The following is a 23,394-nucleotide window of genomic DNA, read 5'->3' on the forward strand; positions in this document are numbered from 1 at the left end:
GGAGGCATCATCAAGTTTAAGCCAGCAAGCCTGAAGGTGTGCTCATTAAAGATGTGTAGAAGTCCATTGATTTTCGGCAAAGTACTTGAATTTGCTTTTAATTTGATGTCCATGGCACCAGAGTATGAACTAAACTGGTTCTGGAATAGACTGACTATTGCTAGATGCGTAATGGACAGCTACCAAACACAGCTGTTCCAGTTCATTTATACAAGTTATTCATTTTTGCAGATGCCTACCTGGGAAAACATGTCAGGCGTACTGCACAGGCAGGGCTGTCCCTTGTACTGCTCCTGCCTTCGGGGGTGTTCACTGCAATAATTCTCTCTGCGTCATTCAGGATACGATGAATAATTCAGCAGAGTTTCATTACTCCACCTGTCCTGTTTTGTTTACTGGAATATATTTCCTTGGTTCAGCATCTCTCTGTCTTCAAGCATAAAACCTGTGGAAAATGCAGCAGTTCACAATGGCTGAGGGGAATCCTTTTCTGTGATGCTGGAGTCCTATGAACTGACAGCACTTTAAACCCAATTAAACCCAACATAAAATAATAAATACATACATCTCGTCTCCTTTGCAAGCCTTGGAAAGGTCAGTTCCCTTGTTGGATTACTTTGAATTGAAAACAAAACACCCTGAAATTTGGGGAGGTGTTCCAAGGAACAACTCAGGCTGCTCTCTTCCTCTTACACAGTTAGGGTAAGTGCTACGAGCTTTATTCTCTGAATGCAAACAGAATAAGGCTTGGTCTGTGGTGCACAGTCTGCCAGTACATCCCTCACGCAGGTATTATACCAGTAGACCTGCAGATGGTAACATAAACATTAGGATTTTCACTAGCATGGAAACCCCGTGTAGAGATGAAGAAAAGTTAGCAAATATTTTGACCAGACCAGACAGACAAGTAAAAATCTGAAGTCTATGGTTGGTCAGCTCAATAAAAATGCTCTAATGACGAGGAATTTACCTTTCACCTTCTTCATTAAAATAATTAGTAGTTCTCTATTTTAAAGATTAATGACAGGAGCTACTGAAGAACATACACTTATTACTAAACTTGTCTGGATAAAAAATTTGAAACATATATGAACATCTTCATTTAGACCACTATCTCAACAAATAATTGATTTTTATTTAGACTATCTGCAAAACTAATAAAAATGCAAAAAGGTGTTTTTGTTTTTCAGTCAATTCTCTTCAGAAAGAGAACGAAACCACCTTGAACTTCAGCATCAAATATTGTTTTACACGAAAATAACGGAAAGTTGCTCTAAATTGCTCACTCGTACCACTTGGTAACTGTTACACCCAGAGACTTTCTATGTCTCCTATGCCCTCTAGCTTCTAGAAGATGTATTTACAAACTGCTCCCTTTCTCAAGAATATTCGGTTTAAATTTCTATTCAGTTACTAAAAACTTACTAAAACGGAAAGTGAAAAGCCTTCCCATCTCTTCTTCGCAGATATAAGTTTTACCTGAGACTGAAAAGAAGGCATGAAAATGTTAGCGTAGACTCTCCTCTGCGTTAAAGGCACCTCACACTTCTCAGGCAGCGTAAATGGGCCTTAGAGGCACACGCGACATTTACATCAATTGCATTATGTAAAACATAGCTTCTGCGGCTGTTGCAGGGAACACAAACAATAAAACTCTTGGAGAAGGGGAATGCTGGTGAGAGAAAGGTCTCAGGGCCCCTGAGGCTACCTGGGCTGTTCTTTTTGTGAGTGGGCCACTTCAGATACCTGTGCTGCTGAAAGACAGGGCACAATGCTAATGCTTTTCATTAGCAGCGCTGCAGGTAGCAGTGCTGTTGTTATAAGGTGGTATTCCATTATCTTTCAGGAAGTCACTGGAATAACTGGACAGTTTTCATTCAAACCCTATAATTCCACCATTTGGAACTCTGATCTGTTTCTTTTCCGTTTGACTCTCTGCTTCCATCACATTAAGAACACAGCTCAATATGCATTTTTATAGCTACTTAGAACCTACACTTAGTACCTCTAATTACAGAATGATAAAGAGGAATTTTCTAGCCTTAAAATAAAGGATCTGTGATAACTAAGAGTGAAAGCATTGCTTATAAAATGTGCGCTCACTCAAAATTGTCAGAGGCAACACTGTCTTCTTATGCCTCTCTTAGAGGGCTGAGAATTTACTAAAAAGCACTTTTAAGCTACTGGGACTTATCCATAGATACAATCTGCATTTCCATGTGAAAGTCGCTATTCTGGCATTGTCATCCTTCCCCATGATGTGCTTGCTTCAGGATTAATTTATTATAGCAAGCTATTCCTACCCATTAGTAATAATAACCATGATGCTAGTTCAGTATAAAAACATGGTTATATCATGAGCTAAAAATGGAATTACAAACTATCTATGTAACTATTTTAGGAACATACTAATCAAAATAATTGGCTTCCTCCATAACAGCAGACAGTGAAGACATATAACAGCCTTTCAAGAATGTCAGCAGAATAATGGGCAAATTAATGTGGCTCATATAGTTCATTTAGACTTTCAAAGTGTTTGCAAAGCTATGAAGAAGCTACGGAGAGTCCAAACAGCCATAGGATGAATGTTCTCTTATGGAGCAGAAGTGGCCTGAGAGAGCAAAAAGCAAAAGATCTGGTTTTCTAAGCCACCACAACAACAGGCTGCTTATGATCATGATTTATGACCATAGCAAAGCTATAATGGAGGGCAGCTAATCGTGCAGCAAATAGAGTTCAGTGGGACTGACTAGGAAGGAGACAATCAGGACCATGGGCTGTTTCCATCAGCCCCAGGAGAGGAGGAGGAGGAGGCCCCCTCTGACATGCCCAGCACTCTGGACCACAGCTGCTGCAGGGGGGACAGGAGCTGCTGAGAGGCAGCTAAGCAGCATGGAGCTACTCTCTTAGCTCCACATCAGGAAGTATAAGGTAACACAATGAAAACACTAATCTGACTGTCCTCTCCACCTTCCCATGCTCTGTGGCCACTTAGGGAAATGCCTGGGGTGTCTGGTAGGCAGCTCAGCAAACACCACTGCTTACTGCATCCAACACTTTGCAATTACAAGAATTATTTCATGTTTAAAGCCTTCATTGCTTCCTCTCATTTGCTTCCTCCCTTGGCAACGCTCTGTTGCATAGCTGCTGGCTTCTCGAGCACTTATGGTTGCAATCTTGGGAGCAGGTACTCAAGACAACCCTGGGAGTGGTTACTCAAGATTGTTGTACCTATGGCTCTACCATACTTGATCATCACCTCCAGAAAATCACACTTGCCATGTGGTCTTCTCAGAGAAGACCAAATAGATGAATGCAATGCCAAATCGCCTCATATGCTAATGTGACAAGTTACTGTTAGGAAAAGCCATTGACAAGAAGAACTGTGACACAACAACAGAAGCAAATAGAAAATCCAAACTACCAGGAGTGTAATCTTCTTTTGAGGACAACCAATGTGTGTGTAAGGAAGTACTGAGTAGGATCTCAAAGTATTTTCTCATGTTATGGAGGGAAAAAAACCTGCCCAGAGGTACACAGATTTTTAAAGGTAACTTTTGCTTTTCTGGAGGTGAATAAGTTAGCTAGAATCACAGCATAGCCCCAGACAAAGGAGTGATTGGTGCGAAGCACAAATTGTGATAAAGCCAAGAAATGAAAGGAGAATGTATTTTATTACTCTAAGGATGTATTTGAAAGCTCCTAGAGAATCTATTGTGAACTTTGGCATAATTAAGAAATTTAAATTATTAGTTTCTGAAAAAGGGTACTCCGTGGGCATTTTCTGCAAAAGAAGAGAACTTGATAAGGAACATCCAAAGTAAAGGACAATTCTGTGCAGTGTGAGGGGAGGATGAGGTGCCTTTTAAAATGCTAAAAAGGCAGAAAACACATGTACCACGTAGACCCCACTTTGGCAGCAAAGGCAGGGCTCACCTGATTGTCAGAAGCAGCGAGCACAACGAGCTTGGACTAAAGTTGACGGTGCTCAGCGTGGGTGAAATGAAGCTTGAAATGCCAGATTAATCTATAACAGGTATTCTGAGATAGCTCTGACATAGTTCAATCTAGAAAAATGCACAGGCCCAAATTCTCCGGCACAGTTTGAACTATTCACCTTGGAGAGAAGTTCAATCTGCTAATTATACATGACAACGTTGGATTAGCTAACCGATACCAAAATTTACTACTGCCTACTAAAAGTTGCTGTTGGCAGTGTTCAGTGTCAGAAGCAATAGCATTAGCTCTTCTGCTTTCTCACACTGCAGATGATGGAAGCTTTCAGGAAGATGAATTAAATTCTACTAACAGAAGAAAAAAGGAATCTAAACATTTGGAGAGAGCCACAGTGAAATTCCACCGGGATTATTTCAAAGTGATGCTGTATCAGTACATGCAGAGATGTCCTGGTGCATGATCCTGAACCAAAAAACTCAGTAGATCCAGGAGCACATGCCCCTTGGCAAGGAGAGCATGGCTGAATTGCTCCTGCCTCTGTTTTGGCAACTGCAAAGGTCCCCAGGGACACATATTGGTGTTAGCACCTCTGTTATTGCTTGTGTCTCATGCATCCATCACCTGGTCCCTGAAGCAGCTTGCTCACACCTGCCTGACACCCTGTGAGGTGCCATGGCCCTGCACAGTGGCCCTGGGGAGCCATGCCACCATGGAGAGCCCACAGCTCCCTCTTGTGTGTCTCCTTTCCCGCAGCCTGCTCCAGGAGGTGAGCAGAGTAGTTTGCCTCATGGCACCAGCCCAAGTGACCACCTCTGCTCACCTGTCCCACATCCAGCTGGAAGCTGAACCTGCCAGCAAGACAAAAGTAAGAGCAAGTGGGCAAGTAAATACTTGAGGTAAGAGGGCTCCCCGTGTGCCCTCACTGTCCTTATTCACTGGCCACAAGATGGTGCTTTTTTACCTCCCATCAGCTTAGAGCAAAGAACTGGGCAAAATTCATGATCTTCCTTGGGCCCACATGATACTTGTGCCTGTATTTGTACTAGAAGACAAAACCACTATAAAATCTGCAAAATAAAAGCCCTAAAACTCTATAGCGAAGACAGGAAGACCATCTCTAAGAAATTATCTTCAGGTATTTCTTTCTCAGAAATGTCCCCCCCCTTTGCCTTTACTTGCAAAGTACGCTTCCCAAAGAATTTGCACATAGGTAAAGAAACAACCGATTTGTCAAAGAAAAAGACACACTGGCAAACATCTAAGAACATCAGAACCAAACCCTAGCCATGACATTACTGCCTCATAAACAAGAACACACACACCTGAGCGTGACTAATTGGTGTTGTTTGGCTGACTGGGTACTAAGCAAGTTATGTTTGATGCCACTTGTACATACTGCACCAACATTATATTTTATACCACCTTCTACCATGCCTAGAATGGCCATGTAATTAAAATGGAAGGGTAAGTGCAACAGAAAGCACACTTTCCCTTACTAAAGGCTATTTGCAAAACAGATTTTCTATTTGGGTAAAAGTTTGTGTTTGCTTGTTTGTTTAAAACAACAACAACAAAAACTGACAAGTTTGGGTAATACTATCAAGAACGGCACTTTTTAAAAAAAGGAAGAAAATTCTTGCAGTTGTTAACAGACTTAATCAAAGCAAATGACAAGCTTCCAACGGTTCTGCAATTCCTTCTAACACACTCATTACCTTAAAAACAAACAAACAAATAAATAAATATTAAAAAATGTTTTTTACACCTCTAGCTTTGTCTTGCTTCAGTAATAATCTGTTTTCCTTAAGGGTATGGGCAGCTGAGTGAAGGGTTTCTAACTTTTCACATCCCAGAAAAGGCTATAAGGATCTTCACCACCTATCCCATTTGCCCTGTACTTTCATAGTAAGATGCCTTCTCTGTCCTTTACAGACATATTTATTTGTTGAAAATATTGCATTGGTGTGTGGACAGAGATCTTCAATGAGAAAACAGAAAATACAACAGGAATATATCCTGAGATATAAAATTATTTCTTCCTAAAGAAAAAAAGTGCATCAAAAGTTTGATCCAGTCTTTCTCCAGCCAGGACAATGTAAGAACCAGCACTGACATTACTAGCATCTGTTGTCCCTGTTAGATTAAAAAAAATAAAAATAAAAATAAAAAAAGTCAAACTGAAAGCAAGGACTGAGAGTTTCTAGAAGGGATGGAAACTTTGGCTGTCGACATAAGGGAGACTCAGACACATCTCAGCAGAGGATGGCTGTAAACAGAAACAATAAACTGCTCGATTGTCTAGATTTTAAGACCAGAAGGAGACACTGAACATTACCTGGCTTCTTCTTTAACATGAATTGTCAATTACATGTATTCATCCCAATAACTGTTCTTAGGCATTTTATTTTGAAGCAGATTAAGCTGTTGTGTGCTGTAGCAGGGAACACGAGACCACCTGCCACCTCTGTCCAGTGGCTCTGCAATGACAGGAAAAGGTTACATTGAGGTGGCCAGGTCATCTCATCATGTGATCCATGCTTTGTGCAACAGAAAATTGGGAAAATTGGGAAAAATCTAACTAAAAAATGTTTTGGGGGCTGTAAAATTGAGAGTTGGGTCTTTCACACATGACCCAAGCAGGGTCACACAGGCCAGTGGTCCACCTTGCAGGGGTAGTACCCTCAGATGAGGCAAATCTCAGATATTTCAGGGGAAAATGGGAAAAATAAATAAATATAGACAGAGACTATCTCAGTGCAACAGATTTCCAAGCCAAAGTGAGACCACAGAGTCTGCCTTCCTTCCTCGCCCATCTAAGCACTGGAACTTTTCCCTTTAAACTAGCTTATGTCATCTACAAGGTCTGCTTTGTACACTGACTTACCGGGGCTGAAATGTCCCTCAAGGAGCAAAACCATAGCCATTAAAGAGCACGCTACAGAAGTGCCACCACTGGACAGCCTTACTGGCTATATCTACACCTGGTTGACCACGCTTCTTTTTGCTATTATACCTGCAGCAAAGACAGACAGAGATATCATGAGTGCCTTAACCTCTACCTTACACTGCGAGGTGATCTTCATCCGAATCATTGAAGCCGATTTTAGAGTCAGACTGTGGAGCAAAAAACAAATCTAAACAAATATCTGACTCAGCTACTAAACTGAAAAAGCAGCAGCTTTGAGGAGGAAGTTGGCAGCAGCACATAAAAATCCATGGATTGCTTCCAGCTACCCTCTTCCCACTTACTCTAATTATTAGTCTCTGATCTCTAAATAGACTGTCTCAGGATTGCTTAAAAGAAATGCATATTTACAGAGCACCTTTTCCTCCTTCTTTCTAATTCACTTCTTCAACCTTAGACAAAAATCTACAAAGCATTTTAGACCATTTCAGCCAAACTACATCCTGTATTAAAAAAAAAAAAAAAAAAAATTGCCTTAACCCACACATGGTGGGTTCTGTCTCTACTGTTTTATTAAATGGAACTGTGGCCTCTTTCTATTTTTCTTCAGTACAAGTTTCATTAAGTGGTGGCTTCCTGAGCTACTGTGCTATGAATACATATAAAACAGCAACTATTCTTTCTGTTCTGAACATTTGACTCCAAACCTAGCATTTATAGCTAATAAGGCTTTAGCAAACCCCTGGGCCAGCTGATTTCCAATAACGCTGGGCTAGTGCCAAATGTTTCTGTAAGCATGTTTAAATGAAAAATCAGTTTCTCAATCCAAGTGTATCTAAAATACTTTTTTTTTAATTTTGCGCAAATTCACAAATGATACAATATTTAATTGTTGATTGTTTGCTTTTTAAACATACTGTACAATCAGGTTACTTCAGTGTTTTACATCAAGGCACAGCACACCGTATCATACACACATGCCTTGCCAGGCAGCAGTTTAGTGTAATCCCCGAGTTTCGGCAGTAGTGCCAGGATAAATAGCAAGAATCACATATATGCTAGAAGATAAATAAATAATAGATGCTGTCACATTTTATTTGAAATAGAGTTGCATATAAAAAGAATATACAATAATTTAACTTGAATAACTAGATTCTCTTGTACTATACATAACAGGAGTGTTTCTGTTTGTATTAAATAAAACATTTTCAATATTAGGATGCAAAATTAATCTTCTTTTTGGCTGTCTTGAATTAAGGAGAAGAGCTCCTTTCACTAGAAATTAAAGTTGGATTTTCAGGTTCATGTCAATCTGAAAGAAACAAACGCAGAATTACTGATATGTCAACAATGAAACGTTACTGGTAAAATGGGGGGAATAAGTCATTTTTACCCAACCGCAGCATTTAGATAACTAGCTTCACAACACATTAACTAAGCAGAGCATTTATGAAAGCTCTTCTTCACAGTTTAAACAAGGTACACTTATATTTGTAATGACTTTTTATACTATTACTTGTCCTATTTTCCCCAGAGGTTTTCACTGTAGACCTGCTACTCACCCCAAAACACTACAGTTCTGATAACTCAAGTTATCTGAAGGTTGCCTACATCAAAGACCATTTAGTGCAATGTAGTTACCATATTCACATTACCATTCAGCTCTTTATATTTGAATGCTTCTTCTTCGCCTGCCGAAAGCCTTAGACCCCACGTTAGTTGGGACGAAGTTGTTCTTGCCCACTCCTCCTGACCTGCTCAGGAAGTCTGCCAGGCGATGGGTCACACAGGTTGCTGTGTTGCATGCCCTCTTCTGTGCTGTTACACTGCTTTTTGAAAGGAAAAGCAAAAGTTAGTTCCCAACATATCTACGCTGCATGCAACAGAATGTCAGTAACGGATCGTATGCCTAGGAAAGATTTTTCTATAAAAGCAAGCAGCCTTGCTGAGCAGCAGGCATTTACAACTTCAGTAAGCTTCGCTAAAAACTCTAAAAGATGCATCTTTCTGTTTTTCTAAGCATCAGGCTCAGTTCACAACAGGTGGCTGAGCCACCTTCTCAGGCAACTGGACCACGCCAGACTTTTAGGGATGCCTGACCTGTTTCCTACCTCTGGAAAGTCACCACAGCTAGCAAAAAGCTGCTGATAAGGTGCAGATCTGTGGCGTTTAACCAATCTCCCTTTCCTCCACAAATTTAAATCTGTGCTTTTTTTTTTTGCAGTGCTGCTGAAGGATGGTAGCAGAAGCTGATCACTAACTTCTCAGGTCAGTACCATAACACCCAGAAAAGATAGGAAATTCTAGCATCACTGGCCAACGGGAGTTGTTTGTTTGTTTTTTTCCCCCAGTGATGCTGCTAGGGCTGTACCTGCACAGCAGCCATCAGTTTGCTCCTACCCTTTCTTTCAGGGCTGAACCACACATAGACATACTGCTTCCACATATCTAATTGGAATATGGAAACACCTTCCCTGCCATCAGGCTCCAGTCTATTACAGCACATTGCTATGCAAACGGTACACTGACATCAGGGTTTCTTCTGATAACAATTTTGCAACAAAGGACTTCATGGCATACACGTTCATATGGCCCTTGCTTGGAACAGTTTCCTACTAAAGGAAGGACTTTTTCTTGGAGAAGGAGGGATTTTGCTCATTTACACATTACAGGACTGTTCACTAACAACTAATATTGTTCATGACTTCAGTGTCACGTTTCGGAACAGGCTTCTGATTACAGGATAGCTGTGGTGCTGCACAAGAAAACTGGAAGGATATGTAATATCTCTGTGAGAAATAACTAAAGAAATAGTAATTATTTAAAAGAGGCTACAATATCTAAACGTTAAGCAAAAAAAAAAAAAAAAGCTTTGTCTCTTAATTTACATTCCGCACACACTATATTGTCTTAAAGTAATATAAATATTTTTAATACACTTGGGTTTCAGGTATACTAGTGTGAAGACCTATTATAAAATTAAAAGGAAAAAGGAAGAGAACATTAAATTCTTACCTGGACGTGTTCAGTACTCAGTTTAAAACAGGATTACAATTCTAGTTTGAACAGCTCTGTATGAGCCTTTCCTGATTCCTTCGTTTCTCAGGATCTTTACCAATAGGACTGTATGCATAATTTGGTTACATATGTACAATATTTTAGAAATTGAAGTTATACTCCTATCTCATTGCATTTCATCACCTTCCTAAATTATTCTAGAATTACTTGCATTGCCTCTTGAATGTGAATACAACTTGTAAAAATATTTCTAGCCTTTATCTAGAAGTCTCACATTCTAAAACAAGTAAACCAAACAGATCTAATCCTTATAGAAAAATAGGTTTATTGAACAAGTGCATGGGCAGGCATGAAAGAAGAGTCTACTCGTACATTTAGTAGCCAGAAATGAAGAACCCTGTCTAGATTTTTTTTAAATCAATGTCTAAGAAAATCATTTGAAATCTCAATGCAGTGCTGTTCATTTTTATTTATTTTTCCCCTAGCTCGTTATGTGTGTTATGTTCTGTCTTCCTAACATTAAGGTCCATCTCAAACATTCTCTGTCGAAAACAGAATCAAAAGAACATAGCAAAGTTAGCAATCAGAGTTAGATCCACATGCATCAGGTTAAAAAAAAGGGAGAAGGGCAGAAATAAGCATGTCTAGTTGTTTCCTAGGGGTTCCCCATAGTTTGCATAGCGTTCATGTTCCAGGTCACTCAGCACATTTCTTTTCTTGCCAGGAGTTCCAGCCCCGACGTCAGTACGAGGGTAAGTTTGCAATTTGTGCAATTCTTGAGACAGTTTGCCCAGCACACAAGTACTCAGACTGGCACAGCGTTTGGAAATAGGTCTATCCAGGCTGCAGGGGGAAAAAAAACATGCCCAAAAGAAGAATAATCTCAAACATGCATGGTCATGCATTTCTTCCCTAGACAAATATATACATTTAGGAAACTCAAAAGAAAAAAAAAAAAGATAATATAAAAATAATCTCTCCACATCACATTCCATGCAAGGAAGGTTCATACAAATGCAGTTAGAAGGATAACACTATTTTTTTCCAATGAATTCATTTTGTTGATAAAGCAAGTCAATTAGCCTTTCAGACGCTCACACTTAGGGGACAAAAAGATTTTAGTTTCCATGTATTCAGCATGCTGTTTAGCCTCTCATACATCACCATGCTTGCAATACAAATCCTGTTAGGATAATGCAAATGTTCTTGCATGCCTTTGCTCTAGGGGAGAGAGTGGCGCTGCGTGCATTAGGAGGAACACCTCCCCTCTGCCAGGGACTTTCCATGCCTTACAACAGCATGCACTTTCACGACAGAGAATCCAAGAGTGATTGAATGGCCTCTAACATTCCCACTAGGAAAACATACCTTTTGCTGCCATATTTTAATATAACCCCCTCATTCAAGCTCAAATCGCCCTCCACTTTCAGTCGTAAGAGACAGATAGAAGCAGATTAACTAGGCGGAAGCCATTCTCCTGATACCATTGTTAGGATGTGTCTGCATTATCCCCTACCAATTAGGTGACCACAGTTAGCCATAACCTATACTGCCCCCCCCCCCCCCCCAATAAATAAATAAATAAATAAAATTACTTGGCTTGCAGAGGGTCTGCTCAGATGGTTCTTGCTGGGTATCAAACACTTAACACTGCTCAAGTGCCCTTCTTCCGCCCCAGGACCACAGTCCTTACCTGTTTCCCTCAGAGGATTGCTCCAGTTCTTCTGCTGTCATCTGTATGAACTCCTTCACCAGCGCATTTAATAGTCTCCGAGCTTCATAATCGCTGAGCGTCACTCTGTCTGTTATAGACTCCAAGCCAGGTCTACGCAGAGGCAAGCAAAACAGGATGAATACAGCCCAGTCTGCTACAGAGAGCCACACACCGGGAGCGGAGTTTGTCGCGCGTTGCTGTGTGTCATTGACAGTGTCTTTCACTACTGTGAATACGTAAATCGTCCTCGCGCACAGCATTAGGTGGCTTATATACGTAGTTAAGAAAAGACAGTATCATAAATAGCATTAGAAGACGCTAGCTTTTGGTAGCCCTTTCTCCTCCTAGGTCTCTAAAAGAGATCAAGTATTTCCATAGCATTCAGATCAAGCACTCGGCAACAGGACCAGCTTCTTACCTGACTGGAGCTGCTTGGAAGCTATCCATCTGGCACACGACCAAGGCATAAACAGCAAGGAAAGATGAAATCTTCAGCATAACCATGATTTCCTCTCTACAACAAAGAGGCACATCAAGCAATGGCTGTTTTCCAAACCTCTCAATCCTATAAGGTCACCATTTCCTAGCTGCAAGTAGCACAAATGCTAACAGCTTTTCTTTTCAATATTACCTTTTCACTTCTGTTGATCATTCCCATTTTGCTTTGGTTTTCTCAAAGATTTAAAATAACTTAGCACTACCACAGGGGATAAAAATGCAGCTTTTTGGAGTTGAAGTTTTGTACAGCAGCATTCAACTTAATGCAGACTCTCTCTTAAACTGGCTGAACACGCATTCCTCTGACTAACTACTGCATACAATGTCATATTCAGTGTGTCCATCATGAACAGGCAGTCATGGGGAAAGAGTTGAGGGAAGAGACAGAGAGAAATGCTTAGCATTTAGCATTTTAATAGTACCGCTGTTAGCGCTTTATCCAAAACTGCTTACTTTTTGGCAGTGAACACGCTAATATCCCAGCTGAGGTTAAGCTAATTTCAATAAGCATTCCTATTCTGAAATCAGAAAATAAGTTTTATTTAAAAAAAAAAAAAAAAAAGTCACAAGAACAAAGCCCGCAGAAGAAATTTTCATCGTTTTGCCTTGAGATACACCTCTGCTCCTCAAAGCACCGGTTTCTTCGGCTCAGATGAGCACCCCTACGACTACCGCAGGACTACCCCAGGAGCTTCGCTTTGGTTAGCTCCCGGTTCTCGACCCGGCTTTCCGCACAGGTGCTGCCCCGCGACAGGGCGAACGAGCGAGAGACCGAGGGCCAAGTTCTCGCCCCTGCGTACGCTCGCACGCTTCCGCGCACACGGACCCGCACCTCTGCCAACAGCGGCGCGTTACGGCCCCGAGCAAAGCTCCGCACCCCGGCGCGGAGACGGGACGCGGAGAAGCCTCGGGACGCGGGGAAGCCTCCGGAGGCGGCGCTGCGGGAGCGCTGCGGGAGCGCAGCAGGCAGGCAGGGCGCGGTGCTTACCGGCGGTGCAGAGGGGAGCGGAGCGGGGCGGTGCGGAGCAGAGGCCGGTGGCGCCGCCGAGCCGCGGTGCCGCGCGCTGCCCGCCGGCTGCCCTTTATCCCTGCCGCCGCGGCTGCCTGCGTGGGCGCCCGCGGGGCCCCGCCAACCAATCGCCTCCCCTGCCGCCCGGCCTGGCGCTGACGTCATGCCCCCGCTCCGTGACCGTCCCATTCACAAAAATCCGCCGGCGGCGGGGCCGGAGGAAGGGGGGGAGGGGGGGTAATTCACGGAGCCCCCCGCGGGCCGAACCCCGCCGCTGCCCCGGCGCCCCGACGGCTGCGCTCGGGCGGGAGGGGGCCCGGGACCGGCCGGGGCGCGAAGCCGGGGCAGGGGCGCAGGGGCAAGGACGGGAGGGGCGCCCCCCGGCCGCCCTAGAGTCGCCGGCGGGGAGGGGGCGCTTTGGGGCCGCAGCCCGGCACTGCTCCGCGGAGCGAGGGGTCCTGCGCAGCCGCCCCTCGAGGAAATCGTCACCACCACCGTTATCCTCATCACCATCATCATCCTCACTACCACCGTCATCCTCACTACCACCGTCATCCTCACCACCACCATCATCATCACCACCGTTATCCTCACCACCATCATCATCATCCTCACCATCACCACCACCATCACCGTCACCACGGCCACCGCAGTAAGGCGCCTCTCCCGGGCAGGTGCACGGAAGACACGCGGGGCGGGGACCGAGGCCCGCCGGCGGTAGCGGATTACCGGGCAGCTGCCCGCCGCCCCATGCATCACCCGCGGAGGGCCCTTTGTCAGGGCGCGGCGGGGCTGCACCTGCCGGCAGGATGTTTGCCGAGGGGGGGCGGCGGGGCAGGGGGGCCGGTTGCCCTGCCTCTCGCGGCTCGCACAGCGGCCCCTCGCCGCCCGGGACCCCGGGCACCGTGCGGGGCCGGGCCGCGGCTTTGGCAGCCGGGTGCGAGCCCCCGGGGGTTGTTACAGGAGCCGGGGGCTCGTGCAGCGCCTGGCAGCGGGCCGGGGGGGTCCGCCCGGAGGCGGATGCAGTCGGGAGAGCCGCGGGGCAGGTGCCGTCGCGCTGTGAGGTTTTTTGGCTTCGAAGTTTAAGGAGGAGCGCAGAGCCGCTGCGCCGGGCACCTGCTGGGGGCTTCTCCTTTCCCTCGCCGCCCGCGGTCGCAGCGGCCTCTCGGCGCCCCCAGCCCCCTCCTTGCGCCGCAGCGGGGCCCCGCGGCCCTGTCGGGCTCTGCCCCCGCTCCTTCTGCACGGCGGCGGCGGCAAAACCGTTCGGCTTCCCCCCGATTACCGGCGCTCTTTCGCCGCTCCTCCACTGCCCGCGGGCCGGGTGGGAGGGTTGGGGGCGCCGAGCTCAGCGCGCCGCCGGCCCGGGGGCACGGAGCCGCGGGGCTGCGGCCGTCCCGGGGCTGCTCCTTGCTCCACTGCCCAGCCCGGGGGCTGGGGTCGGCCCGCAGAGCCCCGTGCCCAGCCCGGTCCCGGGATTTCGCCCCTGCGGCTTCCCCGCGCTCGCTCGCACGCTCCCCCGGTGAGACTTCCTCCTGCCCCCCGCCCGCCCAGCTGGAAATTTCGTTGTAAATGGCACTTCTGTGGCACGCACGAGCATCCCGGTTATCTTTTGTCTGCCGGGAGAAGGAGTCGAAGTGTTTGATTTTTTAATCTCCCCATCTTCCGCAACTCCTGGTCTGATTTTTAGCTCGTCTTTCTGAGGCTGCGTTTGCAAACAGCGGGTAGCACCTGAAGGAGTGCTCAGCCTTGCTGTTTCAGCGTGACTTGTACAGCTCCACCAGCAGATGTAAAGTGTAGGAACTTAAAGGAACTTGCAGTCAGACATTTCTCAAACTCCACTCTTGCTTCCCCCTTCCTCTGTTAACAGTTAATCGTTCAGATACTTGCTTTGGGGATTTATTAACTTTGCACAGAATATTCCTCTTTTAACCTTACAAAAAATCCAGGCGACCCTGCTGGAATAATGTATTTGAGTTCTTCAGGGGGAAAACAAGTTGCATTTCATCTTACCGTTGATTCAGTCACTTCAAGCACTTCCCTTGCCAATGCAACTCGGCCGCGGGCTGGAGCCTGTACGATGCACTGACTACAGGATTTCAGCTGCCAGCATTTCTACTTCAGGCTTTCACAGGAAGAAACATAAATTTACAGCAACAGGTATTAATGCCAATAGATATACTTTTGTGCACGTAAAGATGAAATAGTACTTGGATGTTGGCAAGCGCTTCGGCTGCTCCTTGCCAGAGCTAATGGAGGGACTCCCGGCTTGTTCTATTTTTTTTCCCTCAATTATACATCAGCTGGTCTCATCAGATGTATTTTCTTCTTGCAAACCTCTCTTCTCTCATACGTAAGATGGAGAAGAAAATTTACGAAATAAAAAGAACTCCAAAGATCGGTTTGGAGTTTTATTTTAGGGAGCTGTCGGAAAGATACAGAGTTCTCACAGGATAAAGCTCTCCTGTTGCTAGATGAATCCAAAACCAGAGGTTAAGTTTTCGTGGAAAAACTAGCACAAAGGGGTGCCCAGGAGCGCTGCACTAGGAAAGCAAATGACTGGGGAAACAAGGAACTTGTTCTGCTTTTTTTCATTGCCTGATAATATAGCAGGTAAAATAATCAGTTTCCAAAGAAATAAACTAAAGAGCTACAAAATATTTTTAAAAGAAATCAAATTATCCAATACATCCTACAGATCTGAGTAAAAGGAATCTCATCTCCTCATTTATTTAAGTTTGCAGGGAATAAGAAAAATCTGCCCTATTTTAAAGTGACTTTCTCACTTGATAGAACTTCTTACAATATACTACTATTTTATGCTATTTACCTATACATTTTAAAGTGCAACCACTTTTTTCTACTATACATGTTGCCATTTTATCAACAAGCCACAGACACCGCAGTGAGGTTCTTAAATGTTACCAGGTGACATGCCATTAAACACAAATATCACGTTTATATATTACACTGCAAATTCTGTTCAATAATAAAAAGTAATTATTCGAGATAGACAAGACTGTGAGCTGCACAGACAGACTTTCCATCCCCAGGTATGGTTCACACCTGACAAGAGAGGACTCTTCAAAAAGGAAGGGTTAGCCGAGGATGATGCCACAACCCAGACACAGTAAGTTATTCCTGAGGCAGGTGAACATCATTCACATCTCTCTCTAAGCTTGGTTATCGTAGCACTCAGATAAACCTTTTGCAGATCAGGACATTTCATGATAAAACCAGCTGTAAAAATCACACAGTCTTTCTCTATCTGTGTCTCTGCTTGTCTGTGTTTCATGTGGGTGCCCAGTCTAATTCAGTATCCTGTCTCCATGAATGGCCAGAAAGCATTTCCACTTAAGCAGACTACAAACCATGCAGGGGAAAGGGTGTGCTCTTGAGCTCTCCCACGAAAGCGTCTTTCTAATGTTTGATTGCAATCTGTTCTGCAGAAAAAAAATACCTAAGCTGAGCCAGAGTTAACCACATCATGCTGTTGTAAAAGAAAGCTGTACATTAACAAGAGTATCATATTTAAGACCTAAGAGGTAATCTTTACACTCTGCTTGTTGCTGATAAGGTCTCAGCCAATGTACTCTGTTCAGAATAGCACGAGATACCTCAGAAAGACTCAGGCAAGTTGGAGAAGTCCAGAAAATAATAATAATAATAAAACAATAACAGTTATTAGAAAGCCCATAACATGACATGGGAGGAAGAAAAAACAAACAAACAGAAAAGACATGAAGACTGGAGAAGCGTGATACCAAAACCATAAACACTTGCCATGAGCCTACACGCCGGTACTATGTTCAAAACAGCAAAAATATATGCACTTGAAAGTGAACAGGGGAGATGCCACATGTTAGAAAGACTGACACATTGAGTTAATGACATGTAACAACAGGTTGTACTGCCGTTACGGCACATCTCGCTGCGGGGCTGTATGGCATGGTAGTCTAACGTCTGTCAGGAGTGACATACATAGTTGATACGCTCTGGGGATGGAACATGATCAATTAAACTGCTCGCTTCAACTCGTCCATCTCCATTTTCTGAGATTATATAATTTTAATAGCTAGAGACTTGTGTAAACTCTGAAACGCAACACCTCACCTATCATCCAAACTTTAGTTAGCACTTGTTCTTGGAGATGTTACTTCCCTAAATCATCTGATCCTTTGCCTAATTCTGCTCCCACAAATATATTTGACCATCCTACAGATCTTGTAGTTTGGTTTAAATTTGGCCAAAACAATGAGAGGCTCTTTTTAGAAAAAATGCAGTGCTTTAGTGAGAAACAGAACACTGACATAGATCCCAACACTAAATGGTTTCCTTCTTAATGGACATCAAAATTCAGGGTGCTTCAGGAAGTACTTTCTCAAAAATGGAACTGCTATTCAGCTAATTACTGAGAAATCTATGAATCAGTCTGGAAGCAAATTCAGTTCTTCCAAAATGCCTTCGAAAAGCTCCCAGACTGAAATATGAAAGACATTTTAAACAGAAGATCAATGCTGGATTGTTTTAATCTCACTGAAACCTTCCTAATGAGCTTTGGCTTTGAAGCAGTTTCCCTGTATATATTCAAAATTCGGTGCAGAATAATATTTTAAAACAAAGCAAGTCACACTGTCCTGCACTGCAGTTCCCTTGGACAAAGAGAAGTGGGAGACAGCGAGGAAGCTGGCTATGGCTTCGCTATCTTCGGTCCCGCATAACCATAGCTCAGCCTCTGTGCAGGCTTGCAGAGGCTGCAGCCCTAGCTCATGCCACCTGGCAACAGCTCCATCCTCGAGAATTGGCACAACTCAGCTGCACTCCAGCCAGAGCCTGTTCTGTCCCTGGTTGCGGTTCCAAAGCTCTGACAATGGAAATCCCTCAAGGGGAATTCTCAGCTCTCCAAATGCAGCCAGAGCAGACCTGCAGCATGACCAGAGCAACACAAGGGGGACAAACTGCAGTGGAGAGTCTCACTCTGAAACTATTTCAGAACTGGCACCTATTCCCACTTTATACGTTCTGCTGCTGAGATAAGAGTTGAACCAACTCCTTATCTGGAAAGCAACCTCAGAACTGAAAACTAACTTCATTAAGCAATAGCATTGTCATAAAACTTTGTTTGAATTGCTTACACAAGTGCTACACTACTATCTGATATGTCATCAGAGTACATCAGCAAAAATCTGGTGAGAAACTACTGTAGATCCTCAAGTTAATCCTATGTTTGTTCTTTACAAGACATAAGGAGCCTGGAAGATCTCATCTCGTTATTTCATTATTTGTTCTGATAGTAGTGAGGTCTGATTAAGCCACAGGATAACTTAATGTTTTTATAAGTCCATTCTGGGACCATTCAGTTGCCCCAGCAATATCAGCTGCTACAGCTATACATCCTTGTTGATACCAGTAATGGCATCTGTCTCAGGAGGACCAAATGCAATTGTTCCTGAGCTGGCTGTTTAATTGTCTGACCCTTAACAAAAGCCACTTGGGCAAAGATTTACTTGTACCTTTAGGTACTAGGTACCAAAATAAATCTCTCCTTACAGTGCTGGTAAATAGTACATAGAGGAAAAAGCTATTACTATCATAATAGTTGCTAATCCACTTACATCAGAGTTTCTGGGAACCAGTAATCATATGAGAACATCAATTAAAAAGACACGCTTCTAAATGTTTGCATTAAATTGACCTAAGTATATTCTGAAAGATTAAAAAATAAGAGCCAGCAATTAAAATATGCCAAAACTATTTTTAAAGTTACAATCCTTACACCACTATCATAGTTCTCTGCATCTGACTGACAGCATAAAATGCTTAGGCACGGTAGAACTGTGATTAAGGAGATGTTGGTTTTCAGCCACCGAACATCAAATTCACAAGAGAAAACTTTAGATGGGTTGTTCTGTTTTAGCAAATCATAAAGTGCCAGCATTATTATAGGTTTAGCTAAGAAGATACCGTAATTCAGCATTCACTAGGATGTATGGGTATATATATCTATAGCATATAGACATGCTACAAAGAGCTACGTAATTGTAAGAGATAACATCTGCACATGACTCTAAACTTGTCAGTGGGCTTATGAAATTATTTTTTTCAGTGAGAAGCATGCACGTTTCACACACGCTGATACAGATTTCTTTCATTTTCCTGTCCCCCCCATCCCCCCCCAAAAAAAGGAAAAGAGCAAAATCTTTACATTCCTGGCCATAAAGAACTTGTTTTCCTGTATAATACTTAATAAGAAGTGGTATAACTTAACTGGACAAAAGACACATTATAGGAAGAGAATGCAATTTGGCCTCATAAAGGTTTACCCTGTTTTTCTAGAAGTTCTGTAACAATGTCAGCGTTAAAGACTAAGAAAGCAGAAGTCTGCTTTAAACTGCAGCTGACTACAAGTTTGTGAAATACTTGATGGAACTTGGGAATGACTTAATTTTTCTCTCAAGGGTGTAACAGTTTTCATCAAGATCGCCATATTGTTACTGAAAGAACAGTCACATCTATGGGTATGTTTCTTCAAATTCCTTCAAAAGTCAAAGCCATGTAAATGCATAGTCATTCCCTGTCAAATAATTGCTTTCTGCTTTTCTTGAGAAGACAAAAATGTAATCATTTGCTGTTACTCTACTGTCTCCTTACAGAATTTATGATGCGAAGTAATTGTAAATCTTGATGACCAGAATGTTTTAGAATTTAATAAAGATACATGCTTTAATGGGTTTCTTTACTCAGCCATCATTTTTTATAATTGAAATCAACCTTTACTCATCCTATGAGTTTGCTCATTTGATCATCTGTGATTAAGATGAGTAAAACCTTCCCAAAGCAGCAATTCAGCACATGCTCTCGAAAGAATGAAAAAAGGATCAGTCAGGAACTGGCAAGGAATCTGCCCTTGGACAGCCCATTGGAGTCTTGCATCCCTAAACCTCTGTTCTTAAGTGATTTCATCTGTCCACAGTGGTTTATCACTTACTTCTGACAACTTTCAGTCATACTTATCCATGCCGTTCCTTTTTCCTCCATTTAATCACACATCCTTTAAAGGTTCTCAGGTATTTATTCTTGGCTGATTGACCACCTCTTACATTTGGCTTGAGCAAATCTGATTTTACAGCTCTACAACCATGTTCTTCGGTTTCAAATCCTCTCATACAGCGGATAGCACCACCATATTTACTCCATCACCAGGGCTAAATGCTACAGTTAGGTCAGTTTTGATTGCTCCCCTGCTTGAAGATAACTCTCAAATCTTGTCTGGTTTTTTGTTTGTTTGTTTTTTTTTTCCTCCACATTAAATCACACAGAATTACAGAATCACAGAATTGTAGGGCTTGGAAGGGACCTCAAGAGATCATTGGGTTCAACCCCCTGCCAAAGCAGGTTCCCTAGAGCAGGTTGCCCAGGGAGGCATCCATAAGGGCCTTAAATATCTCCAGAGAAAGAGACTCCACAACCTCCCTGGGCAGCCTGTTCCAGTGCTCTGTCACCCTCACCATGAAGAACTTCTTTCGCATGTTGGTACGGAACTTCCTGTGCTCCATTCTGTGGCCATTGCCCCATTGTTCTGTCCCCACAAACCACTGAAAAGAGGTTGGCCAAATCCCTCTGTCTCCCACACTTAAGACACTTGTAAACATTGGTAAGATCCATTCTTCGTCTTCTCTTCTCCAGGCTGAACAGACCCAGGTTTCTCAGCCTTTCCTCACAGGGGAGATGCTCCAGGCCCCGTATCATCTTTGTTGCCCTCTGCTGGACTCTTCCCAGTAGATCCCTGTCTTTTTTATACCGGGGAGCCCAGAACTGGACACAGTACTCCAGGTGAGGCCTGACCAGGGCAGAGTAGAGGGGGAGGATCACCTCCCTTAACCTGCTGGCCACGCTCCTTTTAATGCACGCCAGGATCCCATTGGCCTTCTTGGCCACCAGGGCACACTGCTGGTTCATGGCCAACCTGTCATCCACCAGGACCCCCAGGTCCTTCTCCTCAGAGCTCCTCTCCAGCAGGTCGTCCCCCAGCCTGTACTGATACATGTGGTTGTTCGGTCCCAGGTGCAGGCCTCTACACTTGCTCTTGTTAAACCTCATTTGCTTTCTTCCTGCCCATCTCTCCAGCCAGTCCAGGTCTCGCTGGATGGCAGCACAGACTTCTGGCCTGTCAGCCACTCCTCCAAGCTTTGTGTCATTGTCGTACTTGCTGAGGGTGGACACTATTCCCTCATCAAGGTCGTTGATGAAGATGTTGAACAAGACCGGACCCAGAACCGACCCCTGGGGAACACCACTAGTCACAGGCCTCCAGCCAGACTCTGCACCGCCGATCACCACTTTCTGAGCTTGGCCAGTCAGCCAGTTCTCAACCCACCTTACTGTCCACTCCTCTATCCCACACTTTCTCAGCTTTGCTAGCAGGATGTCGTGGGAGACATTATCAAAAGCCTTGCTGAAGTCAAGGTAGAATACATCCGCTGCTCTCCCCCCATCTACCCAGCTGGTGATACCATCACAGAAGGCTACAAGGTTGGTCGAGCACAACTTCCCCTTGGTGAATCCATGCTGACTACTCCTCATAAACTTCTTCTCTTCCAATTGCTTGGAGATGGCATCCAAATCAAGCTGTTCCAACACCTTTCCAGGGACAGAGGTGAGACTGACTGGCCTGTAGTTTCCCGGATCCTCCTTCTTGAAGACCGGATTGACATTGGCTATCCTCCACTCTTCAGGCACCTCTCTTGTTCTCCAGGACTTTTCAAAGATGATAGGTCAGCGATCACCTCCTCTTACTGCCTCAGCACACGTGGATGCATCCCATCAGGACCCATGGATTTGTGTGCGTTGAGCCCACTCAGGCGCTCACAAACCACTCCCTCATCAACCAGGGGGGAGACCTCCACTTCCTAGACTCTTTCTCCTCCCTCTAGGGTCCAGGAGTCCCGAGGGAGAGTCTTCAAAGCAAAGATCGAAGCAAAGAAGGCATTCAGTATCAAGGAGCTCCTTGCTCATCCACACAGGTCTCCTGCCCCCCTTCCCTGATTTCCTACTCTTCGGGGTGCACCGATCCTGAGCTTGGAAGAAGTGCTGTTTAAATGTTGCCCAGCCCTCACAAGCACCCTTGTCTTCTAGCAATCTAGCCCAAGTTGGTCAAAATTGGCTCTCCAAAAATCCAGGGTAGCAATCCTACTTTTTGCCTTACTTCTTCCACCAAGTTCCATCTTGAACTCCACCATCTCATGGTCGCTGCATCCCAACCTTCACATCCCCCAGCCTTCATATCCCTACCAAGCCCATCCCTGTTGGTAAGAGCAAGGTCCAGAAGCACCCCCTGCCTTGTCAGTTCCTCCACCACCTGCATCAGAAAATTATCTTCAACGCATTGTAGGAACCGTTTGGACTGCATGTGCCTGGCTGAGTTACTTCCCAACAGATATCTGGATAATTGAAGCCCCCATGAGAACCAGCACCCGGGATCGTGAGGCTACTTCCAGCTGCTCGTAGAAGCCTTGTCAACCTCCTCCACCTGATCTGGTGACCTGTAGTACACCCCCACAACAGTGTCACCCATACCAGCCCGCCTCTTAATTCTCACCCACAAGCTTTCCACTTGTTCATCACCCTTCCCCAGGTGGAAGGTCCAATTAAAGTCTATTTCTTGATTTATAGGCAAGCACTGGGACTTTTCTTCAGTATGTTTTTTTTTTTTTTTTTTTTTTTTTTCTCTTCTTGGGTCTTTCCTATGATTTAATTGGTTTTGTTTCCTCTTCAGAATGCTTGCTGCCAAATCTATCAATCACCTGTCTTTTCTGACACAGATGCTGTAGAAATCATGATCCTCCTTGTAACTGAGATTGTGATGACACCATATAATTATACACTATATAATTGCACGGTGTGTTTGGCATATTAACATTTTTTCTCACATGAAAATCAACATCATCTTCATTTTGCAAGTTAGCCCAGTGTAATTGTTTGTAGGCTGTGAATAAGCCTTTCTCCCACCATTTTGAAGTGTTCTTTTTTTTTTCCAATCAACCAGTCTGTGTAGCTCTGTTCACCTGAATTTGCTGAGCAAAAGTGTTTGGAGACCTCTTTTTTTTTAAAAAAAAATAAATAAATAAAAATGTATGCAAGTAAGTAATTTGAATCTATCCATTTGAGTTCACATGCTTCAGAACAGCTGCTCAAGCAGAGTGAATTTTAATCCTTGCCTGTTTCTCCTCATTCTGCTTCTGTCTGGAGCCAAGCTGAGTCTGCATTTCTTGCCCTCCAGTGAGAAGTCCTAGGCCT

At 44.0% G+C, this 23,394-nt stretch overlaps 1 protein-coding gene across 5 annotated transcripts; it reads right to left on the reverse strand.

The window, feature by feature from the left end:
- Positions 1-7,696: 7,696 nt before the first annotated feature.
- Positions 7,697-13,159, reverse strand: CALCB (calcitonin related polypeptide beta). Of its 5 annotated transcripts, none has more exons than XM_035328743.1 (5): positions 13,081-13,159; positions 12,013-12,108; positions 11,574-11,705; positions 8,518-8,688; positions 7,697-8,174 (listed from the first exon to the last, which is right to left on the reverse strand). In XM_035328743.1, exons 2-4 carry the CDS (start codon positions 12,096-12,098, stop codon positions 8,529-8,531), a joined length of 378 nt encoding a protein of 125 aa, XP_035184634.1. In that variant the 5' UTR covers positions 12,099-12,108; positions 13,081-13,159; the 3' UTR covers positions 7,697-8,174; positions 8,518-8,528. The 5 variants fall into 5 exon arrangements, with proteins under 5 accessions (XP_035184634.1, XP_035184632.1, XP_035184633.1 ...); XM_035328741.1 differs by having other exon boundaries at positions 8,518-8,691; XM_035328742.1 differs by having other exon boundaries at positions 8,504-8,691.
- Between the last annotated feature and the right edge of the window lie 10,235 nt (positions 13,160-23,394).

The sequence above is a fragment of the Oxyura jamaicensis genome, chromosome 5 (assembly GCF_011077185.1).
Source record: "Oxyura jamaicensis isolate SHBP4307 breed ruddy duck chromosome 5, BPBGC_Ojam_1.0, whole genome shotgun sequence".
NCBI classification, from domain to species: domain Eukaryota; kingdom Metazoa; phylum Chordata; class Aves; order Anseriformes; family Anatidae; genus Oxyura; species Oxyura jamaicensis.